This window comes from Elephantulus edwardii, unplaced genomic scaffold (assembly GCF_000299155.1).
Source record: "Elephantulus edwardii isolate Elephantulus edwardi_28Jun2011 unplaced genomic scaffold, EleEdw1.0 scaffold00056, whole genome shotgun sequence".
Classification (NCBI taxonomy): Eukaryota; Metazoa; Chordata; class Mammalia; order Macroscelidea; family Macroscelididae; genus Elephantulus; species Elephantulus edwardii.
Genome location: NW_006399806.1, coordinates 7582956 through 7601992, shown reverse-complemented (window position 1 = coordinate 7601992; position 19037 = coordinate 7582956). Strand labels below are relative to the sequence as shown.

Below are 19037 nucleotides of genomic sequence, written 5' to 3'. Positions count from 1 at the left end.
CTGGGTCAAATGGTATCTCTACTTGCAACTTTTTGAGAAAGTGCCATACCGCTTTCCACAGTGGTAGCACCATTTTATACATCCACCAACAGTGAATAAGGGTTCCAGTCTCTCCACAACCTCACCAGCATTTGTTGCTTGCTGTTCTGTTAAATTTTTGCTATTCTGCCTGGGGTGAGATGAAATCTCATAGTTGTTTTGATTTGCATCTCTCTTAGAGCTAGGGATTTTGAACATTTCTTCATGTGCTTGTTAGCCATCTGAATGTCTTCTCCGGTGAAGTGTCTGTTCATATCCTGTGCCCATTTTTCAATTGGATTATTTACCTTTATCTTGTTGTGGTGGCTTCCATCTTCTTTTATTGCTCCCCGGATCATTTAATATTCTGCCTAAAGCATTCTTAAGTATTGCAACTTTAAGGCTTGAATTTGTTCTTTTGTTTCTTCAGTTTAAGAAATGTTGATCAAGTTTGGTCCTTTTGATTTCCTGACTTGCTATTTGCACATTTCATTATAATACTTTGCTTTGTCTTCCTGCACTGCCCTTTGGGATCTTCTGTTCAGCTATTTAATTTTCTTGATTTCTTCCCTTTGCTTTTGCTTCTCTGCACTCTAGTGCAATATTCAGAGTCTCTTCTGACATTCATCTTGATCTTTTCTTCCTCCTCTGTCTTTTAATGATCTTTTGAATTCTTCCTGGATGATATACTTGACAACCTCCCACAGCTCATCTGGTCTCACTCAGTGTTCAAGGTCTCAAACCTTTTCCTAGGATAGTTTTTAAATTCTGGTAGGATAGATTCAAGGCCAAATTTTGGTTTCTATGAATTATATTTAACTTTCTTTAGTTTTAGTTTGCACTTGCTTGTGAACAATTGATGGTCTGTTCCACAATCAGCACCTGGCCTAGTTTTTCCTGCTGATATTGAACTTCTCCAGTGATTCTTTTCACAGATGTAATCAATCTGATTCCTGTGCATACCATCAGGTGAAATCCATGTGTTTAGTTTGTGTTTATGTTTCTTATAAAAGATATTTGCAAGGAATAAATCATTGTACAGAATTCTGTTATTCATCTCCTGCCTCATGCTGTCACCAAGTACATATTTTCTCACTACTGATCCTTCTTCCCTATTCCCAACTTTTGCATTAGAGTAACCCACTATTTTCAATGCATCTTGATTGCATGTTCGATCTATTTATGATCGCCAATATTGGTAGAAATCTTCTATTTCCTCCTTTTTTGACTCTGATAGTTGATGTATATATTTGAATTATAGTGGTATTCATAGTGACATTGAAAAACAGATCTGAACTTTGTCCTATCTTGCATAATTCTGATAATCTCTGATATACATGACCCTATTGTTATAGTCACTGTGTCAGTCCATTTCGCTGCAGGTCTTCCTTTCTTTCTCTGATCCTCCACCTTTCCAGGATGATACCTTTTCCCAAGACTGACCCTTCTTGTCAACAAAGAATGCAAGACCACATTTCACCATCCTTGCCTCTAAGGAGCACACTTGTTGAACTTTCTCCAAGACAATGTTGTTTGTTCATTTTACAAGCTATGTATGGGATATTAAATACTCTTTTCCAATACCATAACTCAAAGGCATCAGTTCTTTTTCTGTCATTCTTATTCATTGTTCAACTTTCAGATATATAGAAAGTAATTAAAAAGACCATGGCTTAGATTAGGTACTCCTTAGTCTTTAAACTTACATCACTGCTCTTTACCACTTTGGTGAGGTCTTTGACAGAAGAGTTTTCCAATGCAGCATGTATTTTGATTTCTTGACTGGTGTTAATATGAGTGTTGATTGTGGATCCAAGTAAAAGAAAATCCTTGACAACTTTAATGTTTTCTCCATCTATCACAGTGTTGCCTATAGGTCCATTAGTAAAGCTTTTTGTTTTCTTGAAGTTGAGATGTAAAAGCTGAACTAAATTAAAAGTTTACTTTGTTACCCTTGTTATTAACCTATATGACTGAGTTTAGAACCAATATTTATAATTTAAAATCCTAGTTAATGCTCTGTCTATGTCTCTAGCTTATTTATGCCCCATTACTCATCTGCTACAAATATTTCCATTTTTCAGATATGAGAGAAGGGAAAGAGAAAGTTGAGGAGAATATGTTTCATTGTAAAGGAGCTGATTCATAATTTACACACATGACAATCTCCTCATCTTCCGTTGGTGTGAACTTGGCCACATGGACATATATCCAGTGATATATTTGAGGTGAAGAATTCTTAACTGCAGCTAGTGGCCACATACTTAGCTAATATTTGGTGGTAATATTGCTAAACTACAGAAGGGTAGAATAAATACAACAAAAATAATTTATAAAATATTAACACATTCTATACATGTATCTAAAAACATAGATTCTTGGGTTTTATGTATAGGTGATTTTTACTTCTAACATGTAACATGACAGTCCTTTCAGCAAATAAATATTAAAACCAGACAATACTACATATCTTTTCTTCAATTTCTTTGCCCATGAGATAGTACAAGATTAGAGACTGATAGGAAACAGGTTATAGGAACAGTTGGAAGAGATATTGAGCACAATACAGTGAAATAAGAATTTATTTATTCTTTTATCTTAGCTATTCTCAGTTGGGGAATATTTTTTCTGTAGTGGCAGGAAGCGGCACTGTAATCCTGAAGGCACATGGTATGAGGCCACCTTCCGTTCCATGGGATAGGGATGGGAAATCTCCTCTCGTGTGATAAACTTCCTCTGAAAACCCACCAGAGGGTCAGCTATAGGTCAGTTCCGACTCCATGGTACACAATAACAACAAAACTAACAGTGGACAATTGACAATATTTGAAGATATTTTTTAAAAATTTATTTTTATTTGAATGAAAATTTAAAAATCATTGGTTTTTCGTATAATCATTCATAGACATTTTGTTTTGTTACATTAATTAACATTGATCAAAGCAATTAATTAATTATAATGTCTAATTAATTCCTTATTGTGTATTGCCTCTCCCTTCAAAAAAGACTTTTTTTATTATGATGACTGAATTTTTTTATGGATTGAGTTGTCTCTCAAAAGCATGTTATAAAACCTAACCTCTGTCCATGTTTCCTCTGTTATTCTACTGATACAATATTCATGTATAAGATGTGTCTTAAATCAATCTATTTTGAGATATGAAAGAGATGAAACATGAAAGAGAAATGCTTTGAGTGTTCTTGTCTTTGTGTTCTCTAGAAAAACAAAACCAACAAAGTGTATCCCAAGGAAATGTCTAACAGAGTGGTCAGATGTCAGGCTAGAGATTTCTCTGGGCTCATATAGCTGGAGAGGAGTAAGAATGTTAAACTAGTAGTTCTGACTGCAGGCTGTTGGCTCAAGGAACTGAGGGAGTTGGTCAGTTTCCACATCTGTGTGTCAGGTGGCGGACTGCTGACTCACATCCCAAGAACTGGAAATCAAAAGATGGTGAATGACTTGGATACAGAATAGAGAGAGGATAAACTTTGCCAGGGCACCCATATGTATTGAATGCAGGCCAAACTCTCAAAAACAAAACAAAACACCATGCAAAAAAACCCCAAACCGAAAAAACCCAACCTCAAAAGACCCCTTTTGTAAGAAGCTGTGCTGTAATATTGAAGTCACATGGTTCGAATCCACCAGATGCTCCACTGGAGATCGAGCGGCAGTCTCTTCCTGTCCCAGTCGGATCTGACTTGAAGGTATATGACAAGGAAACAAAACAAAACAAAACAAAACCCAGAAAAAACCCTCCCACCCTCTTCAGCTGATTGGTTGTCCAGATCTGAAAAGAAAAGATTATTTTGTAATATCTGCCAAAACATTAGCATCCCAGTAGACCCATAACTTAATCATCACAGGCTCTTATTAGCATTGAAGGCATCAAGGGCCAGGACTGCCATCCTAAAATGGGATGCACAGGAAAAACGCACAACAAAGAAGGTCAATAGGCTGAGATTAAGAACCCTCACTTCAGATCATGGATACTTAAATTTTCTAGGGGGAAAAAGTTTATTTACGAGGCAGATTTTTTTTTTTTTATGTTGTTGCTAGGTACTGTTAAGCAGACTACAACACATAACAATCCTATGTATTATTTTGTTAAGAATATGAAAATTAAACATCTATGCTTAGTTAGAAGGTATCTTGGTGACATAGTATGCCATGTTGTGGACTGCTGACCGAAAGGATGAAGGTTTGAAACCATTAGCTGCTTCAAAGGAGAAAGGTGGGCAGTCTCTCCTTTAAGGTTTGAAGTCCCAGAAACTCAATGTTATTGAATTACCTTGAGGGTAGTAGTGGATGGTAAGTCAGAAGTTAACTTCATTGTGGAAAGTAGAATCTCTTGTTAACAGTCAATATATGCTCATGCCATAGGCAAACCTATCAACCTACTAGGCCAGTGGTTTTGTAAGCATCAGAAATAATCAGAATAACTTAAGCAATAGTAATAATACTAATAAAACTCCAAAGTCATTGCCTTTGAGTTGATTCTATCATGTTGTTGTTGTTATGTGCCATCGAGTTGCTTGCGACTCATAGTGACCCTATGTATAATAGCCCTAAACTCTGCTCTGTCCTGTGCCAATTGCACTGTCTCTGACACTCCCATCCCAATTACCCCAGTCACTGAATCAATCCACCTCATAGAGGGCCTTCCCCTCCTGCACTGTCCCTCTACCCTCCCAAGCATGTTGTCCTCCCCCAAGGACAAGTCTGTCCTTACAACATGTCCCAAGTATGTTAGATGGAGCCTCAGAACCCTTGCCTCCAAGGAGCCACCCGGTTTAGCCCTTTCCAGGATGAATCTGTTTTCCTAGCAGTCCATGGTACTCTCATTACTCTTCTCCAGCACCACAGCTCAAAGGTATCAATTCTCCTTCTATCCTCCTTGGTCATTGATCAACTCTCTGATGCATAACAGGTGACTGCAAAGACCATGGTCTATATCAGACGCACCTTAGTCTCCAGAGAGACACCATTGCTCTTCTGTACTTTGGAGAGCTCCCTAACAGCAGACTTTCCCATCGCAATATGTCTTTTAATTTCCTGGCTACTGGTGCCAAGAGTGTTGACTGTGGAGCCAAACAAACTGAAGCTGTGAACAATCTCAACATCTTCACCATCCATCCTGATGCTGCTAATTGGTCCAGTGGTGAGAATCTTTGTCTTCTTGACATTGAGCCTCCATCCATATTGGAGGCTGCAGACCTTGACCCTCTGCAGCAAGTGCTTCAGGTCCTCCTCAGTTTCAGCAAGCAGGGTTGTGTCATCTACATAATGCAGATTGTTGCTAGCTCTTCCACCAATCTTGACCCCACATTTCTCTTCATAGAGCCCAGCCTCCCGCGGATAATCTGTTCTGCATACAAGTTGAAAAGATATAGAGATAGGACACATCCTTGGCGTATGCCCTTCCCAATTTTGAACCATGCAGTGTTTCCTTGCTCTCTTCTGACAACTGCCTCCTGGTCCAAGTATAGGTTTCTCATTAGCACAATCGAGCATTCTGGGATTCTTCTCAGAGTCAGCCACAGTTTGTTGTGATCCACACAGTCAAATGCCTCTGTATAGTCAATGAAACACAGATATACATTTCTCTGGTACTCCCTGCTTTCAGCTAAGATCCATCTAACATCAGCTACAATATCCCTAGTACCAAGACCCCTTCTAAACCCAGTCTGGACTTCTGGCAGTTCTCTGCTGATGTGCTGTTCCAGTCGTTTTTGGATAATCTTCAGTAGAATCTTGCTTGCATGTGAAATAAATCATATTGTTCTGTAGTTTCCACTCTGTTGGGTCACCTTTCTTTGGAATGGGAACAAATATAGATCTCGTCCACTCAGTTGGCCAAGTGGTTGTTCTCCAGATTTCTTGGCACAACTTGGTGAGCACATCCAGGGCAGCATCTGTTAGCTGAAACATGTCAATTCTATCTTAGCTTTCTTAGAAGACAGAGTAGAAATACTCCATGAGGATTCTAAGACTGGCTGTAAATCTTTATGAATTTCAGCCTCTTTTTTCCTATTGAGTGCTAATGGGTTTGAACTGCCAACTTTTTTGTTTGGTGGCCTATAGCTTAATATGTGTCACGAATGTAATAATTTATATAATCTGGAGGAAAAGCCCTGCACTTAAGCCATTAGGAGGACAGGACCTAGGACAGCTTCAGAGAATTTATCTCATGGAGAAACAAATGAGGAGTGTATCCAGAGCCCCAGAGTGTCAGGGTTAATCAGCCTATGTTTTCAGAAAGGAGTGTGGTGGCTTAGTGGTAAGGAGTTACGCTGCCAACACAAAGGCATGTGGTTCGACTTCAGCACCAGCTTGTCTGAGGGGAAAAGATAGGCAATCTTCCTTCCGTGTGATTTACAGTCTCTGAAAACTTGCTGGAGGGTCAACTATGAGTCAGTTACAACCCAATGGTGAGTAACAACAACGTTTTTAGTGCAGAGTATTTGATACATCTCTCTTGAGTCCTATACTATTCTCTTGACCTGGGCACAGCATACGGGCTCGCTAAGTTTGTATACAAGAAGCTGAGGCCATTATTGGCCCCCAAAAGTAGAAGGCATGCTGGACAGGGAAAATACTGCATATCCACTTCACCAAGATAGATGCTATCTTCTGCTGCCCAAGCCAAAAACCAAGTAAAGATCCTGGATGAGATGGATTGACTCAGTGACTTGGGTAATGGGGATAGGTGTGTCAGGAGAGGGCAAGGTTCCAAGCTATTGTACATAGGGTCACTGTGAGTTGTAAGTGACTCAACAACACATAAACAACACCATGTATTCACTGTGTCTTTCTTTGCTACGGGAAACCTTATGTTCTCAATCTGTCTTATCGTCACTCAATGCTGACAAAATCTGCTAAACACGTTGCCACTGAGTAAAATTTGACTCCTCGTGATCCTGTTGGATGGAATGGAGCTGCCCTATAATAGGGTTTCATAGGCTGTACTAGTCATGGCCAGTGAATGCTACAGCTATCTCTCTTGGTGAAGCTGATGAGGTCAAACAGCTCACCTTTTGTGAGCTTCTGAGCCGTACCGCTAGGATTTCTTCAGTGACCACTCTAATTCTGTTACATATTCACTGCCTTTTGTTTTAAAACAATTACAGCATGTCATTGCCTTCAGGTCAGAACTGACTTGCAGCCGACCCTCCCAAAAGGTTTCCAGATGCTGTAAATCACACAGGTGGAAATTGTTCATCTTTTTTCCTGGGAGCAACGGTTGGATTCAAGCTACTTGTCTTTGGGTTGGCAGCACAACTTCTTACCAACTAGGCTACCACAGGTTTTTGAATCTTATTCTTCATAATTTGTTATTTTGCCTACATTTATAGACCTCCCCACCATCTGACCTATCCCCGGAGTGGCTTCTTGTTGACTGTGTTGAGGTTTTTGAATGATTTTTGGAATAGTGATTTAATTTAGATTGAAAAATTGCTATACCATTAGGTTAAAAAAATTTAAATGCCTTTTTTTTTTACTGTGTTCACGAGTATAAGTTATCTCAGTATGAAAATACAATTTAACTGTATATCTTTCTATTTTTAGAGACGACATGGTTGTGGGATGGTGGGGAGAAGAAAGGGAAGATTATGGTTAGAAAGCCTTTGGCTTTTTTTTTTTTATTTTTTAAAACCAAAGAAGCTTTATTAAGGAGTCTCCTGGGCAGGATTCCTTGGTCTGCAGAGAGAGAAACAGGCAGAAGGACAGACCAGGGAAATACGGAGCCCTAAGGTGGATTAAGGCACATTTTATAGTGAGGGTCTTTAGGGAGGGAAGGAAGGGACAAAGGGACATTCCATTGTGGTTGATCTTCTAGGGAGGGAAGGAAGGGGCACTTCATGGTAGTTGAGGCTGTTTACTCCCTTTGTTGACATGTTGATATTCCTTGAATCCATTGTTCTCCCTTTGACATTGGTCTGGCCTGATATCCCAGCCTCTTTAGTGAGAAAAAGGGTGAGGTATTCTTTCTGGCTACTTCCTGCTGAAGAGGGGTGAAGATCTTGGGCTCAGAGGGAGGACCAGTAGCCAGGGGAGAATATGGATGTCACAGCAGCTGTTTCAAGTTGGTCATCATTTTTTAAATCCTGCTACTTGAGAGGTTACCCTGGCCTCTGCAATGGTGTTGGGGATTGTTGAACCTGGGCATCTTCAATGTTCAGCGGCCAGGCCTAAGAGGTTGGCCAGGATGGGGTCTGGGTTTGGTGGAGGGGATACCCTACTGCAGCTAGGTGCAAAAGGGCGTTCGACCTTCCAATGGCCTAGTGTCCCACAGATAGGGCTGAGTTGGAGGGCAAGAGTCAGGGCAGCAATTACTTTGGCCTTTCTTGTGTGCTGCTAAAATAACCCTTCCAAAAAGGAAGCACGTTAGTGAGTCTCTGTGCATAAGAGCTGCATGGATATCAAAGAGACATATTTCTGTGAGAAATCAGAATAAATGGTTTGTAGAAATCTATGGATTAGGGAAATGAATGAAGTCTGAAGATGTGGCACCAGGGTAGATCTTATAGAAGTAGAGAACTAGCTGATAAAGGAATTTAGAGATAAATTCACATGCTGGAGTAAGCAAAGGATTCAAACACGGCCAATTGCTATTGAGTAGATTCCAGCTTAAGGCAACTCTGGATATCAGAGTAGAACTGTGCGCTGAAGAATTTCTATTGACTGATTTTTCAAGAGTGGATTGTCAGGTCTTTCTTCTGAGATGCCTGTGGGTGAAGTTGAACCTTTAACCCTTGGGTTAAATTCATAACACATTGACTGTTTCCATCCCGTAGAAACACCACAGAATTGGGTGCCATAGAATTGGAAGATTAGAAATAGTGTCCTATTTCAATGTGATTTGATTTTATTGCCCTTGGGCAGTGTAAGCCCTACCATTGATGGGAATCTTCAGTGACGTCTGCATTCTCACAAAGCCTTTTGAGAATTTGGAAAAAATTAGGAAAAGATCAGGCCCATGCCTGAGTTTGCTTGGGACAGAGGAAGAGGAACACAGAGAGAGTAGCTGTGGCAAGTGAGTTGCGGTGAAATCAGGTTAAGGGACAGAAAGCTGGAGTAAGAAGTGCCTATAAAAATGCAAGTCTATGGGGATTTACTGGATTCTTGTGGGAGAAATGAACTTTCCAGAAGACTCACAGGTTTTGGGCTAAAAATGATTTCTGTCTCAAAGGATAAGGGAACTTAATATAAATTTGGACTATGCTGATAACTTGATATAACTTTGTTATATTAGCTATAACAATTTACATTTGCTATAATGTAACTTAATATAACCTTGGACATTGAATGTCTGCTTCCCCCCACATGGCCATGTGGTGAGGTTCAAATCAAGATCCCAAAATAATGTCGTGAGATTATTTGTTCTTGTTTTAGTTTTATATTCACTATTTAGCAATGCTAAAATATCTTTCATAACTACAGAAAGAGCTCCCAAACATGAAGCCATCCCAAAATGGAATGAAAATGTTGTGTTTCTTTAACATTCATTGAAGTCTACCAAGTTGCTGATGAGAGCTTAGGTGAGTAAGACACAGTTGTCTGATAGAGTTTGTACTGGGGGAGAGGCGAGAGTAAGGAGAGAGACATGCAAATTCAACCATAGTGCAAGGAAAGATGCAGCAAATAACCAATGGTATGTAAGGCAGAGTGTTAATTCTGGTTGTAAACCAATAGTGTAGAATCCAGCTGTTGAATGGATCTTCTTCCTGAAGTTTTTCATGGATATTTTAATTCAGGTCTTTTTCCTGTAAAGGAGCAAAATAAGAACATCAGACTATAGAACACATGGAATAGAACTATATGTATACATTATCATTTATGCAGCCCAAATTTCTGTGTCTAGGACAAAGGTTGTAAGGACAACCTCCAAAGACTAAGAAGGTAGTATTTCATAGTAGTTATGAGTGTGAGCCTGGAGGTCAGACATTTTCATATGAATTTATACTAATTGCTAATTTATTGTTTCTCTGACCTTGGGTAGATGACCTTCTCTATGTTTCAGATTATCCACCTGTAAAATGAGATAATAACGTTTCCTTGTGTAGTTGTTCATTTGTAAGAGACATTGGCTATGCTGTAAGTATTTGATGTATTTTAGGTAGTATTTTTATTATTCTGTAAAGAATAGGCAATAATCTTACTGTAAATGTCTATCTGTTTAATGATTCTTTTGAATCTGTGTTTTCTGTTCCAACTTACTTCTTGGATTAATGAACTCCTTACATTTACAATCAATATACATATATAGTTTTTTCCCTCTCAGTGGTTACCTCTTTTCAAATTTTAGTTTGGACACTTCTTTGTTCTAATACTTAAGGATATGATGTCCCAGTTGGTAATCTTCTGTTAAATGTAATCAGTTTATGTCAGAATATTCTGTATTTATATATTTTCTTAAATAAAATTTTTATTTTATACTGGTTTACTTACAATGTTTGTATACCTTTTTTTCCACATATTTATTTTATATTTTTATAAGGTTCTAGAATAGTTATAGAATGTCAGAAAGTGTTCCATGAGTTGTATTTTCTACTTTGCTTGTGACAACCCAACTGATACTACTTTTTTACTATACCGGTTTATTGAAACTTTAGTGGGTATTTATGTAGCATTTTCCAAAGTATGGTCTCTGAAATGCTATTCTATGATGTCTCAAAAAGTATTCCGTAAAATGAATTTTAATTTAGGAAATACTGAATTACACATTACTTGTGCCAAAGCCATATCAAACCTACTGCTGTTGAGTCAATTCCAACTCATAGTGACCCTTCATTGGCTTTCTTAGGCAATAGTTTTTTGTGTTTTTTTTTAAAACAACTTATCAAAATGTCTTAGACATAATTCTTTTTCAGTTTGTGGAGATTGGTTTAGTTTTTCTCTTGTATGATTTCTTCTCTGCCCCCCATTCTTTCCAATCTCTCAATTTTAGATCAATAATATTGTTGTTGTTGATTGCATGACTGATAGTGACCTCATGAACAAAAGACCTGAATCCTTTCTATAACTATTGTCATTTCTTTATAGAGTTTCCAGAGGCATGTGGTTTATGAAGTGGACGCCACTCTTGCTTCCAAACCTGTTTTTGATTGGGAGCTCCACTAAACACTGTCCACCAGTGTTTATAGACAGCCATTATGGCATTTGACCCCCTAATGGCACAAGGTTCAGCATCACAGCAAAACCAGATTACCTCAGTGCAGCAAATTGACAGAGGTGTGCTGTACAACTTAGAAGAATGTTCCTTCAAAATAAAATAATACTAGACCCTCGGGCCCAATTGACTTTTAAATACAAGGACTCTCTCTCTCTCTCTGTATACACATACACATACACACACACACACACACACACACGGCCTGAAGCCTTTCTATAACTATCATCATTCTCCAAGTTCATAAAGTTTCCAGAGGCATGTGATCAAAATTAGAGATAAAAATACTAGAGATGTAGTTTCTCTCTCCCTTTCTCTCTTTTTAAAATGTATAAAATATCTATCATCTATTTTTTTTCCAAGTCTTTTATCTTCCTTTACTGGGGGGAGGGGACATTTCCAGACACAGAGTTGAAAGAATCTTACAAATACAACAGCCCGCTCTCCTGGGATGCTCCAGCACAGTCCTATCTTCAGATATTTCAGTTGATTGACTCAAAGCTCCAAATTCATTGCCGTCAAGTTGGAATCAATCCACAGCTGAGCTTCCATTGAGTTTCTGAGGCTTGTATTTTTCATAATGATGTGTGGCTTCAGCAGCCAGAATGGAAGCTTCTTTTGATGTCAAGTTCTCCAGAGTGAAAATGTTGCTGTTCAAATGTTTACAAAGCCACATTGCTAGTTGTTTTCCCCGAGGAAGGTGAACCTAATATTATAATCTTTGATACATTATCACTGTTACCCCTGCAAGTGGCAGATCATGAAGGGGATGGGTTCCCTGAGCTGGTAAATCAGAAGATGCTCCTGCATCATTTCGAAGATGTGGTTCCTCTCCTCTTACTTGGGCATTTCCAGGGGGCATGTGGGTGGAGGGGCTAGATGCGGTGCAGGGCCATAGCAGCATCCATAGAGCATGCAGAGTGCCTATCATCTATTTTTATGTACTTTTGAAAACATTTATTTTATTTTTGTTCTTTACTTCTCTTTGGTTTGGTTTGATTCCGCTATCCCTCTATCCTCATCTCTCTAAATCCTCCAAGACTGATTCTTTCTATGTGTAAACCATGTATTGATTTTTAAGAACAGCATTGGTCTTATATCATAATTGTTCTTATGTGACTGACTTATGTCGCCAAGCATAATAAGTGCTATTTCCATCTATTGTGTGCACTATTTCGTTAATTATTGGTTATTTTTTAGTGATGTATACGACTTCATTGTATGAATGTACCACAATTTCTTTAGCCATTCTTCTGTTCATGGGCACTTGAGTTATTTTATTTTCAACTCTTAGCTATTATTAATAGTACTGCACTCCACATGGATGTGGACATATTTGTTTGTGTCATAGGTCTTATGTCTTTAGGATATATACCTAAAAGTGAGATTGCTGAGTCAAATGGTATTTCTAGTCTCAACTTTTCAAGGAGTACAGAACTTCTTTCTATTGTAGTTGCATTGTTTTGAGGCTATAAATCTTTAAATAAAGAGACTATCCATCTTTCTCTCGAAGAGTTTCCAGTGGACTTGAATGTTAGCAGTCTAACATCTAAGGCACTGTGGCACTGGACTCCTTCATGTTTGTTCAGTAAGTTTTAACATCCATGTGTCTAAAAGACAGTAGGTAGTGTTTCTTGAATTTACTTCAAAACATCTTTTTTTTTTTTAGATAAATTTGTGGGGTTCATGTTCTGGGAAACACAGATAAGAAATGCTGACTCATAATTCTAAATGCTGATTTATCAATTCTAAATTCAACTAAGGGAGCTCTAGTGATTAATAGTTTAGCTACATTAGCTTATTGAAGTAATTCCCTTTAGGAACATTCTTTTATGGAAACAGTTTTCTTGCTTTGCTGATAATTCTAAGACTATTTTGTAATTTTTTTATTACAGTGTGTTATTATCACTCCGCTATTTTTCTGGAAACATTTAATTTAATTAATTTTTAAAGTAATTAAAGGTACCATTCTGTATTCTCCTTCCTCCTTTTAAAAACTTAGTAATGACCAGCAGATATATGCAGTATGAAGACTATGATTTCATGTGTGGCTCAAGAACTCGACATACATGTAATCTTGGACAATTCATTCAGTTACTTTAACATTTCTTTATGCAGAAACATGAATTTTTATCCTTGTAATTTGTTACAATTTTCACTTTGCTATTTTTTATTTCTGACAGATTGATCAGGAAATTAACTTTTATTTTGCATAGAATGGGCGCATAGGATAATAGGTCTGCTCATAAATTTCATGATTAGCAACTGTAAGCAACTATTGTCCATGGTTAACTTATCCCCCAAATAGAAATGTAAGCAGGAAAAGTTGGATGGTTTTCAGTCACGTAGGGTCAAATTCTTTTGAGTAGGTAGCTAAGAAGGAAGATGCTACATTCCTCTAATTCACTGTGTAGTGGAGATTCTGCTGGATTATTTGGGCAGAACAAGAAGTTAAAATGAGTAGGATGTTTGGGAAAAAAAGACATTTTTATAGTTCTACCAAATGACAATATATTTTTGAAAATTTAAAATTAGTATTGTCATATGATAGCTGACCCTCCAGTGGGTTTCTGAAGCTGTGAAACACACAGGAGAAAACTGCTTATCTTTCTCCTATGGAGCAATTGGTGGATTTAAACACATGCATGGCCTGTGGGTTAGCAGTACAATGCTCTAAATACTATACCATCGAGTTTCCTTAGTTATTAATGGGCTTGAGCATATCAGAAATTTTGAGAATGGCTCAGGATAGGGCAAGGTTTAGATCTGTTCATAACATCACTGTGAGTTGTAATTGACTCAACAGTACCAAAAACAACAAAGTAACAACAATAACAAGGTCTTAATTTTCCCCTTCCATAGGGTTTGGGAGGGAGCTCTGGTGACCTAGTGGTAAGAAGCTGCTCTGCAATCCTGAAGGCACATGGTTTGAATCCATCAGCTGCTCTGGAGGAGAAGGATGGGCAAATGTTCTGAAAGCCCACTGGAGAGTCAGCTGTGGATCAGTTCTGACTCAATGGAACACAACAACAATAGGCTTTAAGATTTAAGTTCCAATATATTTTTCTAGGTAAGGAGCTATTCTCCATTCTTTCTCTTCCAAGACCACTTCTGAGGAGATAAAGTAAAATCCCCTGATTTAAACTTAAGAAAGCAATGAACTCGTAAAATATTATGACAATATGGAAGACATTATGCTGAGAGAAATGTCTTACAAAAGGACACATACTACATAACACTGCTGTTATAAAGGACTGACATGAGGGGTTGAGGGAGAATAGGAAAAGAGTGGCTAGATAATGAACACTGTGTTGGAACAGATGAGGGAAAGAACTATTTAAAAGGAATATATGATTAAGTATTACATGTATGACAACAATCTAGAATGAGAGGTGCAAAGTAGGCTGGGGGAGGGTAAATGGGGAGGAAAATGTGCAACAATGAATGAATTTTTAAAAATAAAATTTATTAAATTAAAAAAATACCGTATAATTTCTGAATGCTTTCGATATCATCCTTTGAAAGTCCGAAATCCTTCATATCTCCTTCTTTGTACGTTGGATACATCACAGCGTTAGGATCAGATGAATGGCTCAGTCCCAAAGAATGGCCAAGTTCATGGGTGGCAACAAACAGGAAATTAGTTCCTACAACAGAAACAGCAGGAACCCTTAACTATAAGCGTACCTAGCTCCTTACTGCGTACCTAGCTCCTTACTCGTACTTCCCCTATTTGTTCCTAGACTTTCAAAGGGGTGGGAAGGAGAACAAGAAGAGTAGTATCTTAATCTCATTACCATTTTTGCTTTTCAAAAAGAATGTCACATTTCCCTTCCTATTTACTTCTTGCATAATTAACCAGACAGCAATGATCTGTAGAGAAAAAACAAGCTTTAGAGATATTAATGTATACCTTTGAGACCCACGATCTATCTCTTCCTAAGCCTGGCACACTTGCAGCACTGGACAAATGCATTGATGCTGAGTTTCAGTTCTCCGCCTGTTAAACTGAGATAATACCCCCACCTCCATCATGCTGATTTATCATAATAAATAGTTTTGCTCAGTATCTGGAAAATAAAGGCTATTCAATAAATTATAGTGACTTTGAATATGAAGAGAGACTAAATTGACTTTGAAAAGCTGAGTGAGAGGGAGGATTTCCAGGCAAAGTTTAGTTTTTTTATTATTATTCCCCACATCATTTAATTACTGATCTCCTTTTCTGTCCTGTGAATTCAAAGAAAAGCTTTGCAAATAAGGGGAACTTATATTTGAATCCAAGCAGTGGCCAGAGCTCCAACTGTGTTAGAATCAAGGAGACTACCTTAGCTTATCTGAAGTAGGAATGAAAAAAATTATGAGATGTGCAAGATAAGAAAGAAAGATAACCTCACAATATTATGTAGATTAGATTTTTAAACTCACTATTCTATTTGGATTTTGGTGTGTCTCCATTGTAAACACAAGTTACATCTTTCCTTTTAGGTTTAATGAATAGCTATTTTTTTTTAAACTGGTCTCCAAGAAGAGTTATTTATGCCATCTCATAGCTCTATCCCATTAGTTCTCAGGTGCATCTATAATCTCCTCTTTTCTAATGGAGTGAATGTGATGGTGTAGGTCATGGGACTGGTTATTTTTTCTCCTCTACCCATTCTTGCCCCTCTACTCTCACCCCTTTCCCCCTTGAACCCTCATACACATTTACCAATTACCTTCTATTTTTATAATAATGGTCTTATTCAGTATTTGTCCTTTTGATGGGGTTGTTTCTTTTTGACCTAAACAGTAGTAAGTAAGCCCACGATTGACTATAATGTTTAAAAATTATAGACACACAGAGATACAAAGTTTGCTATTGAAACTATTTTAAATGTACAATTCAGTGGCTAATGATATTAGGTATATTAGGTATATTCACAATGTGAATATACTTAATAACAGCCACCACTATTAAATTTTTAAATATCATAGTTCATAGTCTCAGCTCCTTTTTATTTACCATTTGAAAAATTCATTTTTGGGAAATGTAAAGCATGGGCTGGTTTATTGAATGATTAATATATTCCAAGCACTGTGCTATGTATAGTCTCAGTGCCACTGAGTGAAAACTGATTCATAATTAACCCTCCCATGGGTTTTCAGAGACTGTAATTCACTTAGAGAAGATTTCCTATCTTTCTGCACAAGAGCGCTGGTGGATCCAAACCACAGAGGTGAACACACAGCCTTTGAGTTATCAGCCCACCCAACTCTCTAGGAACTATGCCAGCAGAACTCCTTAAGCATTATCTAATTTAAAGACTAAATATACCCCTTATATAAACCTTGCTTCTGAAAAGTGAAGACGACTTGAAGTGGTTGCTGCAGAAGATTAAAGCCTGCAACCTTCAGTCCGGATTGCGTCTCAAGATCAAGAAAACAAAAATCCTCACCACTGGGCCAATAGGCAACATCAAAATAAGTAGAGAAAAGATTGAAGTTGTCAACAATTTCACCTAACTTGTATCCACAACCAACACCTTGGTACCAGCAGACAAGAAATAAAAAAACAAATTGCTTAGGGAAAATCTGCTGTCAGGGACTTCTCCAGAATACTAAAGAGCCATGATGTTGATTTGAGGACTAAGCTGCTGAGCCATGGCCTTTTCAACTACTTAATCTTTTTCTGAAAGCTAGAAAGTTAATAAGGATGACAGCAGAAGAATTGATGCCTTTGCATAGTGGTTCTGGAGAAGAGTATGGAATATCCCAGACGACCAATAGAACAAACAGACTTGTCCTGGGGAGAGTGAAACCGGGATGCTTCTTGGAGGCAAGGAGGGTAAAACTCCATCTCATACTAAACTTTGGAAATGTTGTGAGCAGGGGCTCGTCTTAGTAGAAGGACATTATGCTTGGAAAGAAGGAAGGTCAGTGTAGGAGAGGAGTAACTTCAATGAGGTACATTGACATGGTGATTGTAACAAAGAGCCCAAGTGTTTCTGGGTTGGTGAGACTGGTGCTAGGTAGGGTCATAACAACAACATACATAAGTGATGAAACTGAGGCTCAGATAAGTTATAAAACTTGCATAAGGACACACAGTGATTGCCAAAACTTTCAAAGTCTGTTGTCAGCCTAGGTAGAACCAACTCATAGCAGAGCCTCCATTGTTTCTGATGCTGTAAATTACACAAGAGGAAGCTACCCATTTTTCTCCTTTAGAACTGCTGGTAAACCACTAGAAAAGGGAGTAATGGCCTTTAGGCTAACAGTACCACTACATTCAGACCATACCATAAGAGCTTTCTAGTAAATCATAGAGATTAAAAAAATAAATTGAACCTGCTAGTGTTTGATGCTATACCCTGAGCTTCCATCTCCTGTAATATTATATGAAATAAGGTAATACATTGAAAGCATATAGTATGGAAGTTGGATCTTAGCAAGGGCTTAATCAATGCTTTAAATAAAAACAATTCAAAAAGGGAAGGTAATTTTAGATGTTTGGAATTGAAAAACCATATAGTACAAGATGTGTAGGATACTGTACCAGTAGAGCTGTCATTAGTCCAGTATTCATCGGCATCAAAGTGAACATCTCCTCCTAGACCTTCCCCAGGGAAAAAAGCATGAGCTAGTGTATTTCCAGGCCCATCGAAAGGGTACGCGTCCCCATGAACTGAAAGAAAATAGAGTGATTGTCCTTAGTGGGTGAATTGAACTCTAGTTGCTTTATGTTTTGGGGGATAAAAGATTATCAAGGCTAGAAAGAAATCCAGTCTGAGTTGGCTGCATTGTAGTTACAGTCAGTCAGTTGCCCACATACGGTGGACTAGGTGTTTATCCTGAACAATGTGTCACACTCTTCTTTTCCAAGACCCATTAATCCTCATTTATAACTATCATAAATTGAAGACTTATTAAATACACATCTTTAAGAACATTCACATCTAACATAAGGCGGAGTTCAATGTTTATAACACCAGATGGTGAGTTGAGGAAGACTGAGTGTGAGTACTATATTTAACAGGTAACTTGTATACCATTTAGTAAAATTTTTTTTTAAAAAATCTAGTTTATTATTTGCAGCATAGTATGCAGTGTTTCTGAGAATACTTGTCTAGGTTCCTTACAATGAATTTATTTATTTATTTAATTTGGTGTACCATCAAATTGAATCCAACTGGCACAGGAGGAGTTTGCCCCACCCCAGGGGAGCATCTGTTGGATCTGAACGACAATGACTTCTTTTTTTCTTTTTCTTTTAATTAATTTTAATGAAAGTTTACAGAGACTTTGAATTACCATTCATTCATTGTTGCACTTTTCTCCCTGCCCAACCTCCCCCTAATTTGCTCTTCTCTTTGAAAGTAAAAGGAAACTTCTTTCATTGTTATACAATCCCTCTCCTCCATGTCCACTGCCTATACAGCCATTGTTTTGGATTCCTGTCATGACAATAATACCTAATTATATATCCCTTTTAAACAGTTCTCTCCCTCATCTGTTTCAATGAAGTATACATAATTAAACCCATCTTTCTCAGTCTACCCCCCAAATCCTGATGTCTGCCTCATTTTACAACAGTGACACTATACAGTATTTGTCCTTTTGTGACTGAGATATTTAACCCAGCATAATGTCCTCCGGGGTCACTCATTTTGTATAATATGTCATGAGTCCATTGTTTTCTAATGCAGCATAGTATTCCATTGTGTGAATATACCACAGCTAATGAATTTTAGTTGGAAAACATGGACTCGGTGACAGAAATGGAGCTGGAGAGAGAATGAATTTTGCACAATCAAGGACTTATTCATAGCAAATACGTTTCTTAAGAGACATAAACACAGGTTA

General features: G+C 37.9%; 1 protein-coding gene across 1 annotated transcript in view; it reads right to left on the bottom strand.

The window, feature by feature from the left end:
- Positions 1 to 9757: 9757 nt before the first annotated feature.
- MMP7 (matrix metallopeptidase 7 (matrilysin, uterine)) overlaps positions 9758 to 19037 on the bottom strand; it is a 31540-nt gene continuing 22260 nt past the window's right edge. Inside the window, exons 4-6 of the mRNA XM_006887355.1 lie at positions 17731 to 17859; positions 14678 to 14839; positions 9758 to 9786 (exon numbers count right to left, since the gene is read on the bottom strand). Coding sequence (XP_006887417.1) covers positions 9758 to 9786; positions 14678 to 14839; positions 17731 to 17859 — 320 coding nt within the window. The remainder of the gene's footprint in view (positions 9787 to 14677; positions 14840 to 17730; positions 17860 to 19037) is intronic.